Here is an 18,270-nt window from a genome sequence, read left to right on the forward strand (position 1 = left end):
CCTGCAGCTGTGATAGAAAATGCAGGAAGCCCACAGTGGGTTCAGAGTCCCAGGGCTCGAAACTATGCTTGGTGGGCTCTGCAGGTCTCTGACCTTGTTCCCTCAGGGAGTGTTTTCTCCCCCCAGTTCCCCTTCTTTCCCCTTTCTTTTCCTTTCAGTTCCAATTCCTTCAACTTAGGAGAGACGTTTGTGGAAATCCACGGACACTTTCAGAGCTCCTGTGAGGAGCCTGAGTGTGGAAGAGAGCTGCACACCTCAATCTGGGAAGACGGTGCAGAAGCCCCACTGGAGTCAGTCCAGCCCTGGGCAGGGCCCCTGGGTCTTGTGGGCACAGTCAGGGCAGCCCAGGGGGTTGGGGTCCATGCCGTGGCTGCAGACACAGGGGCTCTCAATGGAGCTGGTGGCAGTGGGAAGGGAGGCCCCTTCAGTTTGGTCTGGCCCTGTTGGCACCTGAGTTTTGCTGGAGTCAGTGGCCATGGCCACTTTGGAGGTGTCTCCAGGTGTGGGGCCCTGGGTTGGATCAGCCTGGGGGGTGGTCTCATCCGATGAGGGGGTGGCTGCTGCCTGGCGAGGCTCCTCCTGGGGCAGGTTGCCTGGGGCCAGCGAGAGTCCCTTCTCATCCCAGCCCTGCTTGGTGGGGATCCCCACAGCCTTCAGGATGATGTCCATCTTCTTGGCATAGTCCAGGTGGCCTGTGACCTGCAGGAAGACAGTGAGTGATGCCACAGTGGAGGGCTGGACCCTGGGCCTCTCTCTCACCCTCAGTCAACCTGTCACTGAACCTGCGACTCCAGCTCTTAATGTCTCAAATCCAGACTGGGCTGGGAAGGCTCCAGGTTCAATACTATTCTAGAATGTATTAATAATGATGAAGGAAGTTTTGCTAAAACATCTGGGTCCTTTGGGGCAGGAAGGAATCTCCTGATAGATGGAAAGTTGGTAACCTTACGGCTGCTGTGGATGGGCTCTGCTGCTCACCTTGGCAGGCTTGTCTATCTCTCTGGTCTCAGTTGCCTCATCTGTGAACTGGGGACAATTAGAATGGCTGCCCCAGAGGGTGGCTTTAAGGACTGCCCCAGGAAAAGCCCCCACATTGGAAATCAAGTGATGGCACAGACTGTAAGGTACTGGCTACAATTCACCCTCCCCCTTCTTCCTTAGTCCTAAGAACTTCACTTTACAGTTGGGCACACTCCCCAGCTTCTCTCACAGCTGAGTGTGGCATTGTGAGTATTTTTGGCCAATAAGATGAAGCAATAGTGTCATGTGATGTTCCCTGAAATTATCGCTCTCTCTCTTTTTTTTTTTTTTTCGAGACAAGAGTCTTAAGCTGTTGCCCTGAGTAGCATGCCCTGGCGTCATAGCTCACAGCAACCTCCAACTTGAGCTCATGTGATCCTCTTGCCTCAGTTTTTCTACTTTTAGTAGAGATGGGACCTTGCTTTTGCTCAGGCTGGTCTGGAACTCCTGAGTTAAAGCAATCCACCTGTCTGGGCCTCCCAGAGTGCTAGGATTACAGGTGTGAGCCACCACACCCGACCCCTGAAATTCTCTTTAAGAGGAGGAGTGATCTTCTCCCCTGCATTTCCTCTTCCCTATAGGCTGGAATTCAGACAGAATGGCCGGAGCTTCAGCAGCCATCTTGGGCTATGAGTTGGCCCACAAAGAAGGCCCACCAAGCCACAAGACAGAGAATTTTGGCTCCTGAAGACAGTGGAATGACATACCAGTCCTAAAGTGCCAATTCTGGCATTTCTGTGATAGAAGCAACCATCACGTGTGTAAGACACTTGGCGGGGGCTCTGTTATATGTGCATGGGCCTAGTTCTTGACAAACACCAAGAACTCAGAAGTGCCCACTCCTGCCTCAGAGAGTCATGCATCCCCATTTTTGTGTTGGGATGTGTTGATGAATGAAAAGTCAGGGTGTGACTGGAATGCCTGATGTCTAATTGTAATAATGGACAATACCCAACACACATTAGGCCCTTGATTCGTTGTCGCAAATAAGCTTATGGGAGCTACTACTCCGACAGGTGTCGGCTGCTAATTGTAGATGAAGAAATTGAAGCACCTAGAGGTAAAGTGACTTGGCCAAGGTCATCCAGCTAGAACACATCAGAGCTGGGATGTGAATCCAGGCCTGTTTCTCAAGCCTGTTCTTTTCATAGAGAATCAGTAGGGAGGTGACTTTAAAAATCATTCTCATTTTACACATGAGGACAGCAGAGCCCAGAGCGGGATGGTGGTTTGCTTAAACGACACACAGTGTGTGAAGAACAAAGCTCTGTATGGTGCCTGAGACGCTGCCTGCATAGGCTGCTTGGCTCAGCTCTGGCCCGAAGAAGGAGCTCTCTCCCTGGCCACCGGAGGGGACCTGCTTTAGTGACTAAGGCAAGCACAAGACAGCAGCTCTTTTAAGGCTGCAGGGGGAAGACTTTCCTTTAAAAAAAAGAACAGGAAAACACTAGGCTCTTGTTGTGAATCTTAGCAAATCACACAAAAGACTCTGCTGGTAATGCCTGCATTTCCATTTGAAACACTGGGTTATTCAAATGATTTTTCAAGAACACAAAAAGACAATTCCCTGTACGGTTTTGTTATTTTTCTCAGCACCATAATCTGCCTACCTCTTGCTCCTTTCCTTAAGAATGCTTTGTAACAGTTTTCAGCACAAACACACACATGTGTATCCACATATCTAAGTGGCTTTGCAGGTCCCGGGGGTCAGGGTGGAGCTGGTCCCCTTCTCCAGCAGGAGGCACATGTAGTGGCTTCACTGTATTAGAAAGAACCTAAGTTTGTAATCTGAGACACTGGCACTCCCGCCTCGGTGCTGTTTCTACCTAGTGACTGGATTGTTCCTTATCATTCCTGAATCACATCTTCCCCAACCCTAACCCTTCCACATCACAGACTCATGACTCTGAATTCTCATTCAAAGAGATACTCAAGGGCCTGACAATTCACAGAAACTCAGGACTTGCTATCTTTCATTATTATGTTCCATATATGATACAGAACACTTTTAAAGAGGCATTACCCAGTTTGAGTTAATGATATTCACCTCAATGGGTTGGTGGGAGTAATACCTACAAATCATGAAGCACAGTGTCTGGCACATAGCAGATGTTGTATAAATGAGATCCCTTACCTTAAGTGCCTTAAAAGGGGGATGGAGAGTAGGAAGGTAGCTGGGTGGATCCACTTGGGAGCCCAACATAGCTGCTGAAGCTCTAGCCATCACATCTAAATTCCAGCCAGCAGAAGTTTCAGACCCATGGGGATAAATGGTAATTGCCTCTCTAAGGACAAACAAGAACTGCCTTCCTATATCTTTTTAAGGGCTAAGGCTGGATAGAAACAGACCAGGAGGGAAGGGAGGAGGTATTTTTGGCCACTGGCTGCAGCTGATCCCAGAAAATTCCACTGCCCTAGAATGGTGGTCCCTAAGCTTTTTGGCACCAGGGACTGATTTCATGAAAAACAACTTTTCCATGGACTTGAATGGGGGCCCACTAAATTCTCATAAGGAATATGCAACCTAGATCCCTGGCATGCATAGTTTATAGTAGGGATTGCACTCCTATGAGAGTCTAATGCCACCTCTGCTGTGACAGGAGGTGAAGCTCAGATGATGATGTGAGTGATGGAGAACGGCTATAAATACAGATGAAGGCCAGCCCTGCACCCTGGGGGGTCCGCAGTTACTGGATCCACACAGCTCAGCACCTCCTGTTTCCTGCCTTGTAAGACACTTCAACTTGCTCGGACTGAGGCTGCCACCACTCACCTCTGCCTGTCCCAACAACTCCTTCTGAGCCCTTCAGACCTCTGTGGGTTCCCTCACCTCTTAAGCCTCGTTTTCCTCGTTTGTAAGATGGGGCTAATAAAGATACCCATACCACATGGGCTGGCCGCGAAGGTTCAGCGAGCTCATATGTGTAAGAGGCTTGTTGGCAGAGGTCAGAGGTCACTCCCAGAGGCCACGCGCTATGGTCTTGGCAGCACAAAGGCAGGAGTGACCCGGGTTCATCTGGCTCTGCTACTCCCATGCTGTGGTTCCTCCTGCAGCCTCACTTTCTATAACTGCCCAGTGGGTTATTGCGTCTTTGTGGGACCATCCAGAGGATCCAATGACTCATCTCTGTAATGCCCACACAGCAGTGCCCAGCACACACGGGCTACTGTTAGTAGTAAAGAACGTCCACCTGGCTGGCCCAGTGGCTCCCACCTGTAATCTCGGCACTCTGGGAGGCCGAGGCAGGAGGATCACTTAAGCTCAGGAGTTGGAGATCAGCCTGAGCAAAGGGAGACCTCTGCTAAAAATAGAAAAACTAGCCAGTTGTGGTGGTGGGAGCCTGTAGTCCCAGCTACTCGGGAAGCTGAGGCAAGAGTTTGAGGTTGCTGTGAGCTATGATGCCAAGAAACTTAAACCAGGGTGACAGAGTAAGACTCTGTTTAAAAGAAAAAAAAGAAAGAAAAGAAAAAAGAGCATCCCCTTTGCGCCAAGTCCCTCTGCAAAGTTCTAGAAGCCAGCTGGCATTTCCTCCGGGACATGAAGAGTCTTGCCCTGGGCTGGGTCTCTGCCCACCAGAAGCCTCATGCTTTGGTCCCTGGGGTGGCGAATCCCTCACCTGCTGCATCCCTGTCCCCAATGGCGGCTTCATTCACCCCAAAGATGCCCCCTGCCTGGGACAGGGCCAGCCCTGTGGGATGATCACAAAGGGCCCTGTAGCAGGGAGAAGACAGGTCCTGCGGGTCTCTGCTCAGAGCAGAGGGCATCCAGCTCTCCCCCAACAGCAGCAGTGAAAACCCTCTGCCAGCAACTTCTCCTGCAAGGAAAACAGGAGAGCAGCGCAGAGGCAATGCTAATTCCCGCTAATTACCCCGAGGGGGAAAGCACTGCTTTCCTGACTGCTCCTAATGTGGTAAAGAGCTATTATTAGGCAGGAGCTGGGAGGCTGCCACCAAGACGGTCTGAGGAAGGAGCAAAGTCTGGAAAGCTGCTGGTTCCAAAGGCAAAAGAATGGGTGGTGTTGACAGGGGCAGGACAGGAGGGAACTGGCATTAAATGATGGCCTACCGTGTACCAAGCAGCTCACATGAGCTGTCCAGTTGTCAGGTCGGGTCTGCCATTTTGTAGATGAGGAGACTGAGGCACAGAGAGACTAAGTAACTGGTCCAAGGTCACAGAGCCAACACAGCAATGGCAGAGACAGGATTTGAAGCCAGGACTCTCTGGTGCCAAAAACCCTGCCCTTCCCACCATATCCCATCCCAGGCAGAAGCTGGATCCTGTGAGGGCTTTGTGGCATTTAAAGGAACTTCTAGCTGATCTTTTTTACCTTTGATTCTTTTGGAGGGGGAGGCACAAAGTCGCTGCTCCCCTTCACCCCGCTCAGGGTGCAGGCACCTTCTGATAGGACAGGGAGTCCTGGACATGGGCCAGGAGGCACCACTGAGTCCTGTGGTTTCCTGGCCTGGAAACCCAGCTTACGATAGTCCTATAGGGAAGTGGACAGCACAGGCTTTGGACCTGGGATCAGAGTCCAGATCTACGACTCCTTGGCCTTGAGTCCATTCTCTCAAGCCTCAGTTTTCCAACCTGTCACTTGGGGTTCTTACCATTCACTGGATGGGGGTGTTCTGAGGTTTGTATCAGGGAAATGGATGGTACAGAAGGCTTCCTGTGGCTCCAGGCACAGACGCTCTTATCTGTCTGTATGACTCTCTTTAATCAGGAGTAATCAATTTCACGCATGACGAGTCTAGAAACTCCTCTTATTCTTGGCCCTACACAGTCCACTCAGGAAGGCACAGGGCTGCTTCATTTGGGTTCCTTGAGTGAGTCAGGACTTGTGTGTCAGGGTCCTGGGGATTTAGGGGGTCACAACACAAGGGGATGACTTGGCTCCAGAGACCTGGTGTCAGGCTGAGCGAGAGGCTCTGGGCAGGGACGTGGCTTATGGACACCAGAGGCAACAGTGCCTGGTGAAGTTTTGACTGTAGGATTTTTGTGTAAGAATTGCCCTGTGTTATCCCCTGCCCGGTCAAGTGTCAGTGAACATGCTGCCCAGCTTGTGCCACACTGGGACACGTGGCGGTGGGTCAAGGTGCCCAGTTTCATTAGTTTTTGACACAGGGTCTCACTTTGTCACCTTCGGTAGAGTGCTGTGGTGTCACAGCTCACAGCAACCTCAAACCCTTGAGCTCAAGTGATTCTCTTGCCTCAGCCTCCTGAGTAGCTGGGACTACAGGTGCCCACCACAACGCCTGGCTATTTTTAGAGATGGAGTCTCCCTCAGGCTCAGGCTGATCTTGAACTCCTGAGCTCAGACGATCCACCTGCCTCGGCCTCCCAGAAGGTGTCCAGCTTTATCCGCCATTAGGGTGCAGTGGAGCAGCCCAGCTGCTGGTGCTGAAGGCAGAAGCCAAAGTCCTTTGGAGTGCCGCACAAGCTGGGGGAGTTTTCAGCTATCCAGGGAGGCGTCTGGTCTGTTTGCTGAGAGGCAGGATGGCGCTGCTCAGACTACTATTAAGCAGAAACTGGGTTATGCCTGGGAAGCGCTGGGCACTTGATAAATGGGAGCCAGCAATGTAATAATTGGAAACCAAAGATCTTGCTCTCATGGGCCCCTCTCATTGCAGGGATTTTCACTGGCTGGAGTTGGCTCGTGATTCACTGTGGCCTGCTGAACTGTTGTCCTGTGGGGGCACTTCTCCCGCTGTTTCTCACATCTACCCCAGCGAGGATAAGCTCATCAGCTTCAGACCTGCATTTGAGTCCTGCTGTGCCATGTTCCAGTGGTGTGACCCTGGGCAAGCCCCTTAGCCCACTAACCTCAGTGTCCTCATCTGTATGGTGGGGACATGAATGCCTATAAAAGGCTTAGGGCAGAGCCAGGCATAGAGTGTCCACAGTGGTGCTGTCAACTCCCTGATGGGTGGACAGCAAGTTCCTTCAAGCCTGAAAGGTGATCTAGAAACTCTAATTGGGTGCGTGTGGCTTCCTAGGCATGTTCCCTCCCACCCCGTTCCCAGCAAGAATTCTTTCTGGCCACCTGCCCCTGACGCCCAGACTAATCTTTGCATGAGAACCTGTGGGAAGCAGGTTTAAAATGCAGACTCATGGGCTGTTCCCCTAGAGACTGATGTGGAAGGTCTGGGCCACGGGGCCCTGGGGTCTGCATTCTGTCCTTTCACCGTCTGGCCAGCAGATGCTTCTGCTTCGGGTCTGGCCTGAAGCTCTCCACCTGTGTCCTGTGCCTGGATGTTTCCAGGACAAACAGTCTTGATTAGTGATCTGGGATGGGGGTTGTAGGGGAGCCCTTGGGGGAGGACTGTGAGTGGGAGGAGGTAATGTGGGGGCAAGAGTGTGGACTCTGCCAGTTTCACACTCAAGTTCTGTCAATTGCTAGTTGTGTGGTAGGAACTTTTTTAAAGCTTCAGTTTCCTAATTTGTAGGGTGGGGACAACAGTGCCTGCCCCAAAGGCTATGTGAGGATTCGAGATGATGTGTGCAAAGGGCCTAGGGACAGAGCCCACACACAGGGAAGGTACCTGGTAAATGAGCTATATCTTCCCAAAGAAATTCTTAGGCTATCCCTCTTCTGGGGTGGAATAGGCTGGGGCCTGGGGTCACCGGGTTAGGGTAACTAAGCCCAGACCTGCCCTTCACCTTCAGCAAATGCCGGTCCCTGGTGGGGACAGGCCAGTACTCACCACTGAGGACAGGTCCACGTTCTCCACCCTCCTGTCCTGTAGCAGCACGGGCTGCAGGCCGGCGACACGCAGCTGCACGGAGGACGTACGGTACACGAAGCTCAGCAGCCAGTCTCCCCTGCAGGGGTGGTAGGGAGTGAACATCAGCCTTGGGACAGCAGAGGACAGGATGGGAGCAGACGGGCCCAAGATGCCTAATGGGGAAGCCTGGTGGGACTGAAGCTCCTGCTGGGTACTAGGGTCCCTGATAGTGGCAGTAGCAGCAGTGGACGTTTTCAGAGCCCAGCCCAGTGACAGGTACATGCCCTGGGCTTTGCACAGTACCATGGTGGCTCCCTGAAGGCTGTCTGTTTTTTTCTCTCCTGGGAGCCCAGGGCCAGGAACAGTGTCTGGCAGGCAACAGAGGAATATTTGCTGAATGAATGAATGAATGAATGAATGAAGAAATTGGATAAAGTTCTCGACGAGTCAGCATGTTACTCAGGAGACTGGCTCCTGGCTGCTTCAGGGCTCCCTGGGATAAGTGAGAAAGGTGGGTGAGGGGTAGGGTCCTCGTGGGGGGACAGTAGGACTCAGGTCCAGGTGGCCCATCTGTCTGTGAGCTGGGGGGACCAGCTCTGCCTTCTGAGGACAGGTTGTGGGGGACATAAGGGTGGATGCTCCTCCACTTTCATGAGTTCTGAAAACCCCACTGTCTGCACCCTCCCCAACCAAACCCGCCCCCTGCACTATCTGGATAAAACAACCCTGGGCTCCCTGCTGCCCACTCTTCAGTGTTGTGAGTGCTGCCCACGGATGACACGGTCTGAGGGTCCCAGGAGGTAGTCTTCCATCTCAGACCCCTGAATGTCGACTGGGGTAAAGCCAGAGTCATGTCCCTGGGCCTTGCCACTCGCAAGTCTGTGTACAGGCAGGTTTCTGTTCTCCCCTCTGCACCTCACACGCACGTCCAAGTCAGCATGGCTGGCGGCTTTTGTTCAGACCCATCCCACTCTGGTTTGCATGGAGGTCACCGCAGTGGAGTGATACGGCTGAGAGGCAGGAGGCTGGAGCTGGAGTCCCTGCCCTGCTGACACGGCAAGCCCCCCGCCTGTCTGCGACCCAGGGTGTGATGGTGCCCGCTGGGTCCCCCCAGTCCTGGCCTTTTGTGGTCTCTGACCACAAGCTACACCGAGTGGGCATCACTCAGAAGGCCCCTGGAAGGACCAGGGCCCAAAGCTGAGGGTCCTCTGCAGACTCTCCTGATGTGTGTCACACTGACTCCTCCCCTCACCCTCAGTCCTCTAAGCAGGGACCAGTGTCCTGGGTACCTCCTAGCCAGGGCCAACTTACCAGAGTCCTGCCAGCCCTCACCCTTGTACCTGTCCCTTCTGCTCCAGCCCTGACATTAGGCAACTCCCTCCCGGCCCCCATGGGGAGTGCCAAGGCCCCCTCACCAACTCCCTACTCTTGGCCTCACACCTCCCCTGAACCCCTGAAACCTTCCTAAAACACCCATCTGACAGTGGACCTCCCTGCTCAGAGGTCGACCATGGCTCCCCACTGCCTATGAGCTTTCTTTCTAGAAAATTCCTTAACTCTCTCCGGAGAGTAATGCCTTCAGGTCCTGGTGACTACCTTAATGTTGAGGGTCCGAGAAGCACTGTTGAAGAATGATTGGCTAAAGGGGAAGGAGGGAGAGCCATTCAAGCTCTTTTATCGACCTAATCATGACTTATGTCCATCAAATACCAAATGCGAGGGTGGTCTGTGTTACTGATATAGATAGGTATGAATGGGTGAAGGCAGCCTCATTCCTTCCAGATTGCTTCTCTTGTAATCGTGATAACACTTTAAAATGTTATTCACAATTATTTATACACATGTAGGGCAGAATAGGAACCTAACTTAGAAGGCCCTGTACCCTCTCTACTGTGCTGCGCAAACCATGGGGCCTTCCCTGGCATTTGAGACCCCTCTCCAACAGGCTCTGGACCACACACAGCCAGGTTCAAGTCCTGCCTTGTCGATTATGAGCTGTGTGACCTTGGACAAGTCGTGTGGCCTCCCTTAGTCTCTTCAGCGTATCTCCTCGCACTGGTGGGAGGGTTGGCTGAGAGGTTCACACAGGTGCTCAGGGAGCCCCAGGTGTGCTTATCACTCCCACTCTGGGCCCTCGCGGTACCTACAGCCTCTTCCTACACATCCAGTCTCTGCAGAGCTCCTATATACATCCTTTCAAAATCTAGCTCAGAAGTTACCTCCTTCAGGGAGTGTCCCCAAGAACCCCCACTTGATAGTTTTTTTTTTTTTTCCTTTAAGACAGAGTCTTACTCTGTCGTCCTGGGTAGAGTGCTATAGCATCGTAACTCACAGCAACCTCAAACACTTCGGCTTGGGTGATCCTCATGTCTCAGCCTCCCGAGTAACTGGGACTACAGGTGTCTGGCTAGTTTTTCTATTTTTAGTAGAGATGGGGTCTCGTTCTTGCCCGCCTGAATCCTCCCAGAGTGCTAGGATTACAGGTGTGAGCCACCGCGCCTGGCCTCTCCACCCGATACTTCTAACTCTGTCTCTGGTGTGCCTGGCACTTGCTCCTTTTGTAATATTCTCCGTGTGTCCTCCTGTGTGTTGGTACCTGGGTCTTTCTCCTTTTTCTGGGGAGAAAGCTCCTAGAAGGGCTGCGCCTTAGTCATTGCCACATCCTGAGCTGAACCAGGAACTCCCTGGGGGGAGGCCAGCGAGCCTCACCTTCCAAGGGCCCATGGGGGATGCTAGCTACAAACCCCATGGCTGACCCCTTGAGCCCCCACCACTGCAGTAAGGCTTGACATGGCTCATTCACCAGGCCTGGCCTCTTGTAAGCGGGGCCCACCCTGCTCTTTCTTCAGTCACCCCCTCCCCAAATGGATCTGGAGTAAGTGCTCTCTTGTCCCCTTGGGGACTCCAAATGAACCCTCAAGCCATGGAGTGAGACAGGTCTAAGGTCATACCCTGCCTCTGCCTGTGGCACCCTGGATGAGTCACTTGCCCCTCTCTAAGCTTCACTACTTACCCAGGAGATTTGGGAAAAGTAAATGAACTTGCAGAACTTTATTGATATAAACTACACATTTGTAAATTTGTAAATGTGTAGTTTGGGTGTGTTGGCCTGAATTCCCTCCCCTCTCCCCTTACCCTCATGTTTAAGTATGTTCCTAGCAAACTAAAAGACCTTTGGGGGCCAAGCATCTGAATTCTGATTGGTGCTTAATTTAGGCAGGAGCTACTGGGACTCTCTGGGTCTACATGTGCCCTTCCCTCCCCTTTCTTCCTCCTCCTCCTGCTCCTTTTCCTTTAGAGAGATGGCCCAGGGTCTCGTAAAATAATTAAAAACCAAGCTTGTTAGCTTCAGGTTCTCATCAGAACAGATGGGTTTAATAAGATTTTGCGGCTTTCATGTTGCACACATGCAATTTTAATACATTCCCTTTGCTATGTACAAAATGTACCAAAAAAACATCCGTTATGTGAATATGCCCAGTAATAAATATTATAACTGTTATTATTTATTAGGCCCCTGCTAAGTTCAGCCTTTTTCCTTCATAATGTTACTTAATATTCCCAGAACCCCTGAACAGGAGAGACTATTCTTCCTATTTTATAGGCAGGGATGCTGAGATTCAGAGTTGTTTGTCCCAGAGCCACCCAAAAGGTAAATGGCAGGGTCAAGATTTTAACCTAGGACTGTTTGCCATCTAAGTCTTTCTCCATTCTTTTTTGTTTTCTTCTTCCTTTTTTTTTTTTTTAAATGCCTGGAACATGGATTCAGGCTTTTTTTTTTTGTAGAGACAGAGTCTCACTTTATGGCCCTCGGTAGAGTGCCGTGGCATCACACAGCTCACAGCAACCTCCAACTCCTGGGCTTAAGCGATTCTCTTGCCTCAGCCTCCCGAGCAGCTGGGACTACAGGCGCCCACCACAACATCCAGCTATTTTTTGGTTGCAGTTCAGCCGGGGCCGGGTTTGAACCCGCCGCCCTCGGTATATGGGGCCGGCGCCTTACCGACTGAGCCACAGGCGCCACCCTTTGTTTTCTTCTTTTAAAAACAATCCTTCCTTTATTTACTTTCTCTGAGGTAGGGTCTTGCTATGTTGCCTAGATTGGACTCGAACTTCTGGGCTTAAGTGATCCTCCTGCTTCAACCTCACCAGTAGCTGGGACTACAGGTGCCTGCCACTAGGCCTCACCGAAACTATCCTTACTTTAAAAATAAAATTAAAGTCTCTCTTATACCCTATTTCCGATCTCTGTCCACTCCTAAGGAGCAGTCACTTCTATGAGGTCTGACAATTAAGTTCAAGAACTCATCCTAGAAAAAGTGCTAGATACCTCATTGCTGACTGTCACTATGGCCACCTTCAAAGTACTCCCCTTGGGAAGCTCTGCACCAATGCCAGCTCCTAGACCATCAGAGCTGTCATCATATGGGTCTGACAATTAAGTTTGAGAAGTCACCATCATGTGCTTACACTGGCAGCACTGTACAAACAACTCGGTAAGATTTCATAACCTTGGTATATCAGGGTCTCACAGCTGTGTGTTCTTGTTGATGTGTGGTGGTATCTTGCTGAGTAGTGTTCATTATTGTTGTTGCCTATTTTGTGTAACAAATGGCAACAGCTCTGATGGTCATTCCAGAAAATGAGTTCTGAAATTGCTATGAAGGGTGGACTAGGCACACTAGCATCACTGTAGAGCTTCCTAAGGGGCCTACTTCAAAGGTGACCACAGTGATGATATTTAGCAGTGAGGTATGTAGCACTTTTTCTAGGATGAGCTCATGAACTTAATTGTCAGCCCTCACATGTTTGTTATGATTCTTCTATACCTTACTGTGGGTTTATAAACATTCACAGACAGGTGCATATGTAGACTTCTCTCCTAAATGGGATCACAGTATAATCTATTATACTTGCTTTTTCCCACTTTATTCTCTATTTATGGCCACTGTGGTTATTTAAAATTTTTCATTATAAATGAAGCTGTAAAAATGCCTTTTGTACATCTATTTCTCTGTGTGAGTACCGTGCATTGCAGAATCTTAGAGGTCAAAGTTTGTGGGGTCAGAATATAGGGGAATTAAAAATTTTGATAGATACTGCCAATTGTCCTCTGAATGGATTTACTAAATTCAGCCACCATGAACAGTGTATGACACTGCCCATTTCTCCAAATCTTCACCAACACTAAACATTATTTATGTTTCAAATGTTTGATAATCTGATGGTTGATAAATAGTATCTTATTGCATTTATTTAATTGATGGAGAGGTTGGGTATTTTTCAAGAGTTTATTGACAATTTGTATTTATCCTATGAATTTGTGTGTAGATATCCTTTGGTCATTTCCTTTTAGATTTTTTTTATTGATTTGCATGTGATTTTTATATATTATGGCTATTTTCTTTTTTATTGTTGTTCTTTCTACCATATCCTGATTTTAAACACCTAGTTTAGGGTATGATAGAGCCAAACTGATTGGCTGAACTCCTGTGTCCTAGTTAATGCCCTCTATCCACAGCTAATACCCATCTTTAGCTATATTGCTGCAGGCTAAATCATCCAAATGATAAAGACTTCCCAAATCAATTCCATTTAGTTTTGGATGGCTGATCTGAGATTAAAATTAAAGTTAACTTGTCTCATCTGAGCATACACTAATTGCTTGCAAGGGGAAGAAGCTAGCAGAAAAATATCATCTGGGGGTAAAAGTTGTACTGTTTGTATGATTCAAATGATAGATAACCCCCTCACAGACTGGTGTGATAGTGTTGTAAACTCTCCACAAATAAGATCTGAATGCAAACTCCAGAGGGACAGAAATTTTCATTTGTTTTGTTCAATGTCATGGAGAATAGAGGGACAGAGGGAGACAGTTCTGGTTTGGAAAAGACTAAAGAAGTCCCCATGTGAGTGGTGCCTGTGGCTCAAGGAGTAGGGCACTGGCCCCATATACCGGAGGTGCAGGGTTCAAACCCAGCCCCGTCAAAAAAAAAAAAAAAAAGTCCCCATGTGCCTGGCATATAACAGGCACTCAATAAAGACTTGGGAGTGAAAGTACAAACTCAAATATCCTATAAAACTGCATTCTGGAAGGGAGGGAAACTCTCTAATAGTCTCATACAGAGTAATCAGACAGGCTTGAGATAAATATTCTGGTTCTGGCATGACCTTGGGCAGGTGACGCCACCTCTCTGAGCCTCAGTTTCTTTATCTGTAAAGTGCGATTAATGATACCATAGAGTTTAGGAGAAGATTGAAAGAGACAATTACAATAAAAGATGGGGTCTGGCAGGTGGCAAAAATCTAATAATTAGACTCTAATTCTTCTTATACCACTCCCCATTGCTGCAATATTGCATTGGGGTTTTAAAAAAATAAATGTTTCCATATGTGTCCTTTCTGTTAGAGCTGAGCTTCTCTCCTCCTATCTTGTATTCTCGTGCCCAGCATAAGGTCTCAGGCACACAGTTTGTTGATGCTTTTTTTTTTTTTTTCTCACTCTCATCATAGCTCACAGCAACCTCTAACTCCCGGGCTCAAGAGATCCTCCTGCCTCAGCCTCCTGAGTAGCAGAACTACACGTGCCCATAGCATTGCCTGGTTAATTTTTCTATTTTTAGTAGAGAGTGGGTCTCTCTCTTGCTCGGGCTGGTCTTGAACTTGTGACCTCAAGCAATCCACCTGCTTTGGCCTCCGAGAGTGCTAGGATTACAGGCGTGAGCTCCCCAACTGTCCCCCCACACTCGGCCTGTTGAATGCTTTTGACTTGCCCCTGACCTCAGCCTGGCACCTCTTCCTCCTCCCATCCTGAGATATATTCCTTACAACTGGAAATCCAGTGCTATTTCTCTTTCTCTGTGCTTTGCCCTTCAAATGACCCCACCTGCCCGTCCTTCTGAGTGCAGGTGTCTCCCAGGAGCTGAGGCGCTCGCTGGCCCTTGCTCTGATTCTATTTGCCCTCTGAGTCCCAGTGCTGCTTTTTCAGCCGCCCGCTGCAAAGTCCACACTCATCACCCAAAGAATCCGCTGCTTCCCCACCAAGTTCTTTCTCGTTATTATTTTTTCATTGTTCTTTTTAAAGTTGTGTTAATGGAGCGAGTCACCTCCCATCAAATCTCTGGAGTTGTTTTTCCTTCCTTTTTTCTTTTTTGCCTCCCCACAATTAATCACCCAACTTTACTGCTTTTTAAATTCCAAATGTGTTCTTCGGATATGGGCTTAGAATGTCACCTTCTCTGGGAGACTTGATCAGTATCCTGTGATTTTGTGGCCATGACCTCAAAATATAGGTCCCTTCTCCAAAATCCTTCAGGGCCTATTGTGTGTCAGAAGCTATACATTTTTGATATTACAAAGGGAATCCTGCGTGTAGCTGATATCTCACAAAATAATCCTGCAAGATTTGGGGTGGTGTCCTCTAGCCACTCAGCCCATAGGCACAGGGGGAGAAGCAAAGATCTTAATTGTCTCTTAGCAGTTCAGGGAAAGTTTGTCACTAAATGAGTTTGCACTATGCCTGGGGAAAAGTACCTTTGGTTTATTTTATTTTATATTTTGGAGACAGTGTCTCCCTACCTTGCCCAGGCTATCATAAACTCATGAGCCCAAGCCATTGCCCCCCAACCCCCCCGCCCCGAGTAGCCGGAACTACAGGCATGAGCCACGGAACCTGACTTAAGCCTTCAGTTTTCAGAGCTCTTAGAGCTTGGTGTCCTGACAAGCTCTTGTGTGCCTGACTACAGGTGTCTGTTCTGCCTATCTTTCCTACTGGATATAATGTTTCATGAGGCCGGAGCTGGGTCATGTTCACTGTATTGCCCCACCACCGTGCCTGGCATGAGGTTGGTGCCCACTAAAAGTTTGCTGAATGATTATCCCAGGTGATTGATGGTGATGAAAAAAGAAATGGTACCATCACCTGTCTGCAGGTGATACCCCGATCTGCATGTATCATGTGCAATTCTGTAAATCTCTCAACCATCATTGCAACCATGGGGGCAGTTGCTACAGTAAATCCTTCCTTTACTGATAGAGAAATTGAGGCAGGTGTTAGGACCCTGGTCTGTGCTATTCCAACTCATACACTCTTAAACACTGTCACCCTGTCCTTTGCTTCATCCAGAGGCTAAAGAGATGGGCATGTTCTCAGGCTGATCTCCTGAGGCCTATGGTGGGCTTCATTCTCCATTCTTCCCCAAAGTCTGGTTGCAGCCTTGACTGAAACCCCATGAGTCCTTCTTCTCAAACCCCAAATAAGAGTGGCTTCCTTTCCAGCCCCACAGCCACCAGCCTGCACCGGCTCCTACACTTGCTGGAAGGTCTGTCACCCTGCTGGGGCCTGGTTCCCCCATATAGTCAGCTTCCTGTCCTATCACCCTGTCGGGGGGCAGTGCTCAGAAAGCCCAGCCTGGACCCCCCCCACCCACTTTCCCCACTGCCAAGGACAAGGAATAGCATGTGAGTTCTCTAGCAATCATTCAGAGGCCTGCCTAGAGGCCCATCTCTGTTTTTCAGTCTGTGTCCCACTCACCCACATCCTTCCCCCAGCTCCAACCAGGCAGAGCCGCCACAGACTCTCCTGTCATCCTGTGGGCTGCTCTCAGGCCTGACACAGGACATCCTTTTCAGGATCTTCCCTGGTGTCCATCTATGTCCTGCGGACAGGGATGCTCCTCAGATTGGGGTAGCACCTGCTGGTTCCTGTGATCTCCCAGCACAGGGCCGGCCCCGCCCAGGGCTCAGGCACACTAAGTGCTCAGTTGAGTGTTGTCACACCCTCCACCCCCACCGGTGGTGCGGTTTGCACAGACCTGCAGTAGCCATTGATGATCCTCCCGGACACCACCTTCCGGAAAGGCTCCCAGTGCTTGGCGTCTCCTTCCACGGGCGCGCCCAGCAGGATGACGTCCTCAATGATCCCTTGGCAATCTGGTGAAAGACCACAGAAGAGGACATCAGGGTCCCTGGCCGCAGGGGCTCCTAGGAGGGACTCTCCAACAGTAGTGGAGGAGGCAGCTGTCACACACATACACACACACACACACGTGTAAATGCACGCACAGACATGCACAGCAGGGGGCCTGACCTACCCCTTCACAGCTCCATTATCCCCATCTTAGAGGTAAGGAGAGCAAAGGCATTGCCAGATCATGTGGCTATTGAGGGACACAGCCTGTGCCGGACCTCAGGTCTTCTTCCACTGCCCATGAGACTCACACCACCTTCTAAAGGACATGGATCCCTTTAGAAGAGACTGACTGGCCCTGCAGCATCCCACGTGCCAGGTGAGAGAGGCCAGCGCCTTCCTCTGCAACAGGTTTCCCGAGGTCTGTGCGGCCTGGCGGGAAGACGGGGGTGATGAGGACACAGGGTGAGTGGGTCCTGGGGCAGGCAGCATACTCGACAGCTGCACTGATCTAAGGATCCAGGAATAGTTTAGGCCAGGGCTATTCCAAGTACAGTCTATTTGTCCCGGGGGTGCAGAAATAGAGAAACGGCATGTCTTTCATCTTGCTGCAGACTGGAAGCCAGCAGTTGGATGGGGGTGTGAACCAGGCTTGCAGAAACACTGTTCTAGACAAAGGAGAGGTGTACACGTCCCCTCGCCCAGACGCTGACCCCTTCCTCTGCTTTATTTTTCTTCTTGTCACATGTCACTGTTGATCACCTGCCTCCTCCTCTAACAGGAGAGGGCAGGCAATGCTAGTTGCTTGATCCGCTGCCATGAGGCAGGGCCCCCAACAGTACCTGGCACAGAGGGGATGCTCCATAAGACTGGAATGAATGAATGAGAAAACATCTGTCTTCCAGGGAAGCCAGCGTATGGGCTTTGACACTGGTTCAAATCCCAGCTGAGCCCCTTCTGAGCTATGTGACATGTGTTAAGTCATGTAACTTCTCTGAGTCTAAAAGGGCATAGAGGTACCAGCCTGTTAGAGTCTTCGTGAGGATTAAATCATGGTGTGGGAAAAGCCCCAGCACAGTGACTGCCCAGGGGAAGTTAGCCCGTCCCATACCCCTGTCTGTGGCTCCTTCTCGGGAGTCTGAGTTCCCTCACGTCTTAGGACGCAGCACACCCAGTTCATCCCTGGGGAACGTGCCCTGGTGGGACAGACTCCCTCAGCTCTGCAACTCTCTTGCTGAGTGACACAGGGCAGGTGGCTCTCTCCCTAACTAGAGCACTTCCAACTGTTTTTCAAGTGGGCTGTCATGTCAGAGTTCGTCTGTGCAAAGGGTTCCAGGCTAACAGGAATTTGAGCTCTCTGAGCTTTCCTCTGTTGCTGATGTTAAGAGATTCAGTGGCACAGAATTCCAATTTCACTCCTGTTGCTTCCAGGGAGATGACAATCTGGCAGAAGGATTTAACACTTCAGTAAACTCAGAATTTGAGCAGAATAGCAGGGATGGCTCAGATGTCCCTCCGCATAACAGGATGTTTCAGGGGCTTACGTTGTTGGTAAGGCTGTTGACTGAAAGGGCCCTAAGAGGTCAGTTTCATTCCAAACACTTCCCTCTGGAGAG

General features: G+C 50.1%; 1 protein-coding gene across 2 annotated transcripts in view; it reads right to left on the minus strand.

Moving 5' to 3' along the window:
* Positions 1-119: 119 nt before the first annotated feature.
* TMCO4 (transmembrane and coiled-coil domains 4) overlaps positions 120-18,270 on the minus strand; it is a 106,586-nt gene continuing 88,435 nt past the window's right edge. For both annotated transcript variants that reach the window (XM_053575712.1, XM_053575713.1), the window contains 3 exons: positions 16,560-16,677; positions 7,726-7,843; positions 120-699 (listed from right to left, as the gene is read on the minus strand). In XM_053575712.1, coding sequence (XP_053431687.1) covers positions 292-699; positions 7,726-7,843; positions 16,560-16,677 — 644 coding nt within the window. In that variant the 3' untranslated portion in view covers positions 120-291. The remainder of the gene's footprint in view (positions 700-7,725; positions 7,844-16,559; positions 16,678-18,270) is intronic.

The sequence above is a fragment of the Nycticebus coucang genome, chromosome 22 (assembly GCF_027406575.1).
Source record: "Nycticebus coucang isolate mNycCou1 chromosome 22, mNycCou1.pri, whole genome shotgun sequence".
Classification (NCBI taxonomy): Eukaryota; Metazoa; Chordata; class Mammalia; order Primates; family Lorisidae; genus Nycticebus; species Nycticebus coucang.